This window comes from Austrofundulus limnaeus, unplaced genomic scaffold (genome assembly GCF_001266775.1).
Source record: "Austrofundulus limnaeus strain Quisiro unplaced genomic scaffold, Austrofundulus_limnaeus-1.0 Scaffold392, whole genome shotgun sequence".
Taxonomy (NCBI): Eukaryota; Metazoa; Chordata; class Actinopteri; order Cyprinodontiformes; family Rivulidae; genus Austrofundulus; species Austrofundulus limnaeus.
In genome coordinates this window covers 156,945-165,458 of record NW_013952794.1, presented here as the reverse complement: position 1 = coordinate 165,458, position 8,514 = coordinate 156,945, and the positions used below count along the sequence as shown (strand labels likewise).

At 38.0% G+C, this 8,514-nt stretch overlaps 1 protein-coding gene across 1 annotated transcript in view; it reads right to left on the bottom strand.

Moving 5' to 3' along the window:
• Positions 1-1,381: 1,381 nt before the first annotated feature.
• LOC106528619 (nucleolin) overlaps positions 1,382-8,514 on the bottom strand; it is a 20,566-nt gene continuing 13,433 nt past the window's right edge. The window contains exons 5-11 of the mRNA XM_014023834.1: positions 7,296-7,450; positions 3,835-3,961; positions 3,595-3,746; positions 3,086-3,212; positions 2,877-3,010; positions 2,652-2,778; positions 1,382-2,567 (exon numbers count right to left, since the gene is read on the bottom strand). Of these exons, the coding sequence (XP_013879288.1) occupies positions 2,390-2,567; positions 2,652-2,778; positions 2,877-3,010; positions 3,086-3,212; positions 3,595-3,746; positions 3,835-3,961; positions 7,296-7,450 (1,000 nt within the window). The 3' untranslated portion in view covers positions 1,382-2,389. The remainder of the gene's footprint in view (positions 2,568-2,651; positions 2,779-2,876; positions 3,011-3,085; positions 3,213-3,594; positions 3,747-3,834; positions 3,962-7,295; positions 7,451-8,514) is intronic.

Here is an 8,514-nt window from a genome sequence, read left to right as displayed (position 1 = left end):
CTTTCCTTTTCAACTCTACTAAACTAAACTAACACAATGTTATCTCTTGTCCTGACTGTACAAACTCCGGATTGGCTGAAAACAGTCACATGATCTATTTTTTTTTACTGGTCCTTACTGCTAAATTGAGGTACACTTCGCTGCAGCATGCAGAACGGGGCGGTGACAGACCTTTCCGTCATTCCCATACCTTATATGGAAATGGGACTATTGCATTCCGGAAATGAAGGTTGCTCCTTAAAGACGCGGGATTAAGAGAGCAAAGGAAGAAGNATTAAATTTGTATTTTTAATGTTGAAAGTGTTCGATAGAAAATAGTGTCACTAGCGCCCCCTTCATGTTCGGAATGTAATCGTCCCATTTCCATATAAGGTATGGGACTGACGGAAAGGTCCGTCACCGCCCCGTTCTGCATGCTGCAGCGAAGTGTACTTTGCTAAATTTGTTAAACACACAGAATGATTACTTGTGAAGTAATTAAAACAGGGCATTATCACAATGATTGAATCATGATAGAAAAATACAATGCTTCTTTTCTTTTATCAGATGACAAACAACAGAAAGACGTGATGTAATTATGAAACCAGCCTTTTGGTGGTGCTCTAAAACCATAAATGAGATAGTAGGCAAATGTGTCTTTTGAAGCTTCCTTGGTTGGCAATATCTCAGCAGATCTGGTCTCAAAAGGGGTTATAGATAGCAAAGCCACTTTGGGGAGACTAAGTCTGGCAAATGGTGAGTCCTTTTGTGATAAACGGCCATTTTTGAGGTCTCACAACAGGGCTTAATCAATTGGAGGTTGCAATGTTCTGTTTATTTTAACACCTGTAGATAGTAAACAAAAAAGGGTTTGAAGATAATGAAAGAAGTCATTGTTCTCTGTAGACATGGGGGATGAGTAATTGTTGACTCAAGTTCTGATGTGGCACTGTTCTTTAAGTTCCTGCTACACTGTAAACACRTGGAGCTACAGATTTATAAACAGCATGACTTAAGTTTAGTGTCTTATCGACCCTTAACCCCCTCCTCCCTGATGAAAAAAATCAGATATAATGCGGCATGAGCGTTCACACTGCAGTCACTTTGAAAACATCAGATATGCATCCGATTTAAAACCATATACTGAAAAGGTCTGGGTCGGATTTGAAAAAAATCGTATTTGTCGCATTCAGACTGTCATAAAAAAATCGGATATGGGTCAGATGGGGCAAAAAAAATCGGATTTGGGTCACATTTGCCTGCAGTGTGAACGTAGCCTTAGATAATATTAGAATAATTAATGAACCCGGTGTTTGTGCTTGTTCATTTCACCGTACGAGCTCATTGATTTGACAATATTAAAAAAACATGTCTATACAAATGACAAAAGCTTTAACACAACCACCGCTCATAACAACTTTTAATTTTTATACGGCCAGACTTTTATTTAAAACTGTTCTCCTTTCTCTCCCTTTGTCAGCCATTCCAAGAAAAACATTTCAGGTGGGCCCGCAATGCATCATGGGATATGGTGGGCCGAGAAGGATCCATCTTCGGAGAAAACGGAGGATGCATTTGTCGGCCGAAATTGTAAAAGTCTTTGAATTTGGACAGCCTTTGTTGCTGTGATGTAAGCGGATGACAAATCCAGAGCTGAGTGAAACCAACCCCTCCCAAAAAAATGAACCACAGAAAAAAAAAGGCAAATAGGCTGAGTTTTTAGTGTTTCGTTTGTGCACTTGAAATTGTCGTTTGTGCTACTGTGGTTTTTAATATATTAAAGTTTATTTGTGAAATTGTCGTTTGTGCTACTGTGGTTTTTTATATATTAAAGATTATTTGTAAGGGTCATTCAGGGATCACCATCCCACACGCTCGCTCCAAAAAGAACCAAAAATGAACCAAACTAGTCGAATTTTGTAGTGCTTTGAGCAGGTTTGTGCCGTTGAAACGGCTGTTTGTGCTGCTATAATTTATATGACACGTTATAATTTCGGATGATCACGTGACTTGGCCTGAATTGTTTACGTCTGTGACAACGAATTTCACAACCCACTGACTGTCTAGCACATTCGTCACGGACACGTGATCGTCCGAAATTATAACGTGTAAGATATAAAAAAACCCATAGCAACACAAACAATTTCAAGTGCACAAACCCGCACAAACAAGGCAATACCCACTCAGCCTATTTGCCTTATTTTCTGTGGTTCATTTTTTGGAAGGGGTTGGTTTCACTCAGCTCAAATCCAGCCTTCGAAGAATGCAGCCCCTGAATTAGGACACAGCAAACCCCTCCCTTTTCACGTTTTTTTCCAGTTCACTCATCTGATATCAGTGTTCGTCAAACTGATCATAAAGGATCAGTTCATTTTATGAGATTTTATTATCAACAACTAGCTATGTACTTTTATCTTTTCCTTCCGGTGTTCCTCTGAGTGGCCGCAGAGCCCGCTCCGGTACTCTGCAGACCCACTTTACTCCTGGAGAACCTCACAGTCACTTTGCTGCCGTCGATCTCACAGTCCTCCATGGCATCTTTAGCAGCTTTGCAGCTCTCTTCGCTCTCAAAGCTCACAAAGCCAAACCTGAGTTAAAAAAATAAAAAATTATAAAAAACAAATCCAAGACACAGGTTTGCCATAACAGGAAGAATGGTGAATGAGAGCAACCTTCTAGAAACTCCTGTAGGTTTACACTTGGCGATCTTTGCATCGACGGCTCCTTCAAAAACACTTTTCAGTGTTTCTGCAGTGGTCTTGGCAGCGAGGCCCATCACAAACAGAGTTTTTGATGAAACTTTATCAGAACATGGTAAAAGAAAAAGAAGTTTATTTAAAGGGGAAAAAAATCAGATTAAAATTTAATTAGAAATAACTGCTAATTATCAAAAATACCTTTATCACTCCCAGGTTTAGGTTTATTGCGACAGAAGTCGACTTTAGCTACATTGTTGCAGATCTTAATATTTTTGGATGACTGCAGGGCCTTTTCAGCATCCTCCACTGTTGCAAACTCAACAAAGGCGAATCTGTGGAGAATATTCCCAAACATTTTTATAAGTTCAAAACATCCCAACGACTCAGTGTTCCACCTGCTGACGTACCGATGAGGTTTGTCTTTGGCTTCCAGTAATCTGATCTGGACCGCTTCCTGAAAGACTTTCTGAAGTTGTTTCTCTCTCACTTCATTAGGCAGATTACTTACAAATAAGATTTTATTTGGACGACCAACTGTGAATAAAGATCATTTTCATTACTGATAAAAATGTAGAATCACTTCAAATAAACAGTGAACCCGTAAAATGCCAGAGGGTTCAAGTCTTTTTGCCTGGATGAAATTAGGATGTGGTCAAAAAAAAATCTGAACCATTTACTGACCAGTACATTTGAACACACAAGGAATTTTCTTTGGGATCCTGGTTCTACAGAAACATTTTAAATTACAATTTAAATAAATCACAGTACCAGACACGCCACAACAAAAAAGTGAAAAAAAAAAAAAAAAACTGTGGTTTTCACCAACAATTTCTTGCTAGGTTCTAATGAAAAATCTGTGTCTGAGACCTCTGAGGCATGGGGGTCCACTGTTCAGTCACTTCACTGGCAGCTTTACCTTTTGTCTTTTTCCTGCCAGCTGGATCTTTAGGAACTTTTCTTTCTCTCACAATGTGCACAATCAGTTTCCGACTATGGATTTGAGCACCTTTTTTTTTCTCAAGCGCTTTCTGGGCGATCTCTTTATTTTTAAACTCCACAAAGGCAATGCTGTTAAAGACAGATCATGTTTGGATGATTTACAGATTAATAAAAGACAAAAACATTAAAGCAGGTTTTTTTTTTTTGAAACTCTCACCCTTTGTCTGGACCTTTGGCTCCACCAGGAAACCGAACAGCAACAGCATTGCTGAAGACTTTCTTGATGTCTTCTACTGATGTGTCGTATGGCACATTCTTCAGGAACAAACACCGGTCATCTTTGTCTGACAAAAACAGCAACGTTCTAAGTTTTGGCTCTTTACATTAGTAGTTATATATAAAAACTCATACCAAACAATAGAAGACGTGACAGCACAGAAAGAAAAAGATGTGTTGACTCTTAGACTGAGTCCAGACAAAACTAAACCAAGATCATTCATGCTTTGGTTTGTCAGCCTAATTTCATTCAATCACGTTTCACATTTCAGTAAAATATGTTTTTTTTTTTGTCTGAAGCCTGCAACACATTCCAAAGAAAGTTGGTACAGTGAAACCTTCAGTTTCAATTTTTTTCTACACCAAAAAGATGAAAAGAAAAGATGAAAATGTTTCTTTATCTAAAGTATAAATTTGGACACTTGGAATTTCTGACAAACAAATCTGGATCACAAACCTGATGGTTAATGGTTTGTGGTGAGTGGTGATGGATAAAGAACCCATGAGGGGGGCCTCTGAAGTGGGCCAATTACTTTATCCAAAAAGACACTGAACTTTATTCAAACCTTCTTGTCCCTCAAATGAAGGACACAAGGTTAGAAACACTCAGTGTTCTGAGCTACTTAGGATCCATAAAGGGGTCCCCAAGAGCTGTTTTCCTTTGACAGCTCAGAACCAGACAGTGGACAAAGTAGTGCAAAGAGGTCTCTAATTCAATGCCACAGACAGAACCACATTAAAAAGCTCCACAAAGATCACAATAAAGCATTTGGTTGTAAAAAATAAGCTACATGTAAATCTTTTCACAGGTGGCACTGATTTCTATGAACCCTAAGAATTCTGGGACGGATCATCACAGACCAGAAAATCTGAACTGAACTCAAAGAATCAATCCAGACCTTTGAGACACAACATAGTCCAAAAACCTTGCTTTGTGATGATTCAGAATTGGGTCTGTGTTCTTCAGTATGAAGCCAGGTAGGGATGTCCCGATACCACTTTTTCACTTCCAATACGATACCGATATTACAACTTTGAGAATTGTTCGATACCGATATTGACCCGTTACCATAACAGTGCAAGTCACACACTTTTACCTATTTTGTAATGTAAAATCTTAGAAAAGTCTTGATCAGGTCAAACAGTGAAAAAGAGTAGGTATGAGAAAAATTTACCCATTTATTTTTAACCAACGGATCACATACATTTTAAACTGAAGAACATTCTACAATTTAATAAAATAAATTAGAAGACCCTGAAAAACAAAACATAATAAAAACTAAATGTACTTTTAAGTATAAAATAACAATTCAAAATCACTTCGGTTATTGTTTTACTACCCGTCAGCCTGGTGCTGCTTTATGGTGGGAAAAAACTGAAGGTGGGGACAAAACAAAACCTCTGTTCAAAGTTGAGTCCACAGCTCCAATTTTACTGACTGTAATCAAAACAACGTGATCATTGCACTTAATCTTCACTCAAACAAGTGTGTAAACAGATTAAACATCACTCTAACAACTAGAGCAAAAAATAAATAGTAAGAATTAGTCAGTTATTTAAATTGATGGCTACCTTTCTTACTGCTGTATTTCCACTTTCTACAGTCTGAGCATCATGTGGAGATTAGCCTCTCTCTCCTGCAGGGAGAAGATTTTATCACTGCTCTCATCATGTCGCGCTTATACTGTATTTCGAAACAAAATCTGCGTTCTCCTTTCTTCTGTCCATCGACCCAGAGCTAATCCATGGGATGTCAAAACTGTAAGCGTGCTGTCCTCACTTCTGCCAGCTTAGAACCACCGACTGGACCAGAGAGGAGGTTCTAAAACAGCGCGGCTGTGTGCGGTCACTGGACCGAGGCCGAACGAACCGAGCCGAACCACAAAGCTGCTGCCAGGGTGGAGAGTAGTTGTCGCTCCGGTTTAAAACGTACACGGTTCTGTTCCCCCTCGGAAAACTTGTGCATGACAACTTTGAACTTAGCTGCAACTCATTCTTGCTAACTTGTTAGCGCAGCATGTTGTTGTGATCACGTGAGCGCTACATGCAGGATCCAAGCACACTGGAGCGGAGTCAATGAACTGCTGGATTGAACTGCATATATCGGAGCACTTATATCGGACATTTTTTTTGCAGGCCAATAAAATCCGATACTCGTTTTTTGGCTGATATCGGACCGATATCAGATATCAATATCGGATCGGGACACCCCTAAAGCCAGGCAAGTGTTGCAGTGATTTAAGAACAACATATGCTGCCTTTAGGGTCACAACTTCTCCAGAACTTTTGTTTTCACAACAAAACAATGCAAAACCACTTCCTGGAAGATTTCAAAGACTTGGACAGAGGAGGACTATAAGATGTGGACTGGACTGAACTGAACTGAAATTCTGAGCTGAACCCTACAGACAACCCAAGGAGAATTTCAAAATAAATCAACAATTCTGTATTACAGAATATATTTACACCTCAAGATGTGTTTGGAGGAAGAATTGGACCAGACCTGAAAAAATACATATATTTTAAACAATATGACCAAACAAAACAAAGCTGAGGAACCAAAAATGGAAACTCTTGTATTTGAAAGACCAAATGATTATTAAAGGGATCCATGATTAGTTGTATATTAGACTTTATTTGATAAACATTTATTTTAACTGTAAAATAAATACTGCAAAAATACTGTAGGCTGTTTAGTTTTGTAAATTTTTAAAAATATATTTTAACAAGGATGGAGCCATTTTATTTACACACAAAGCATTCTGGGTAAAGGAGGATGTGGATAGGTCATCGGTGCGAGGCTGCTAGCGAGCTATATCCACCTTGAAGGTTAATCTTGGACAATATCTGACGATTGACTCTTTTAAATGAAACCAGAGAGCGTTGACAAAGAGGAGAAGGTAAGAAATGACTCAGCCTGCAACTGAAAATATGGATGGAGGACAACAGAGCAGCTTCATGGAAGAAGAACCTCAGCTTAGCCTGTTAGCTCTAGCATTAGCGCCAATGCTATATTGCCTTATAAACAAGCTAAACTGAAGTCCAGCCATCCATATTTTCAGTTGCAGGCCGAGTCATTTCTACCTTCTCCTCTCTGTCAATGCTCTCTGGTTTCATTTAAAAGAGTCAATCGTCAGATATTGTCCAAGATTAACCTTCAGGGTGGATATAGCTCGCTAGCAGCCTCAATTATCCAGAATGCTTTGCGTGTAAATAAAATGGCTCCGTCCGTGTAATATATTTTTAAACTTTTAGTTTAAAAATTATAAAAACTATACAACCTACAGTATTTTTATAGTCTTTATTTTACAGTTAAAATATATGTTTATCGAATAAAGTCTAATGTTACAACTAATCATGGATCCCTTTAAATAGATTTTATTTTAAATCATTGTGTTTTACCTTTTTTGTCCACTGCAGGACATGTCTCCTTTTTGTCGTCGTTTTTGACCTTTGCTTTGTTGATCTTTATGGGTTTATCAAGGACATGTTCTCCATTCAACGTCAAAGCTTTGTTCATGTCCATTTCAGAGGCCATGTTCACAAACCCGTGTTTTCTACAAAAACAAAACATGTTTTAAATAATTTCCTGGGATGCACGATAACTAGAATCGATAACAAATAACTTTTTCCTTCTAACAGCTGATAACCGATAATAATCACTAAYGTGCCAGGAGATAAAGACTTGTGAGAAAAGTTTAAGATCATAACATAAATAAACAAGACCAAAACCAAATGACTCCGTAAATTATATTATTTGAAATAAACTCTTAGTAAGCAAACATTTCCTAAAATATATCAAAACAATTTATCAAATTAACGTATGTTTAAATAAGGCACAATAATTATAAAAAGACCTTTAACACTGATCTGATTTAAAACAAATATGTACAAAGAGAAAAAGTCATTCCAAGTTAGATTCAAAGTACATTTGTTTTTATTATTACAGGGTTCCCACACCTTGGTCAACATCAAATTCAAAGACCTTTCAAGGACTTTCCAGTACCAATTTCCACAAATTCAAGAACCACATGTGACGGCAATTACCTACTGCTACCCTGCTTATGTTACCAATAAACAGGTTTAATTTCATGTAAATTAAATGAAAACTGAACAACATAGAAATTGTTGAGTCAGAAATCAATGAAAGAAAGTGGATTAAATGTATACCCTACATTCATATCCACAATACATGGACATGTAATTATGTCCTGGGAGGTTTGGCCGCTCAGTTTGGGAGGAGGGGATGTGAACATGCCCAGACGCTCGGTGAGGACAGGAGGAGATGTGGTGCTCTCACCTGGGCTCAAAAATAACAACCCACCCTACTCTGCTCTGATTGGGTAAAGCTATGACTATGGCTCGTCAGTTTATCCACTGCAACAAATGCAAGTTTTTTTGTTTTTTTACACAGATGATGAAAATCAGTTGTGTGCATAGAGAACTTCAATCCCCAAAAAACATTCAAGGTCTTTCAAGGAGAAGTGTAATTTTTGGCCGTTTTCACAAACTTTCCAGGGCAGTGAAATTTTTTTTCTAATTCACAAACTTTCAAGAATTTCAAGGACCCGTGGGAACTCTGTTATTAATATGTAATGTAAAATATTTTTTCAGCCTGAAA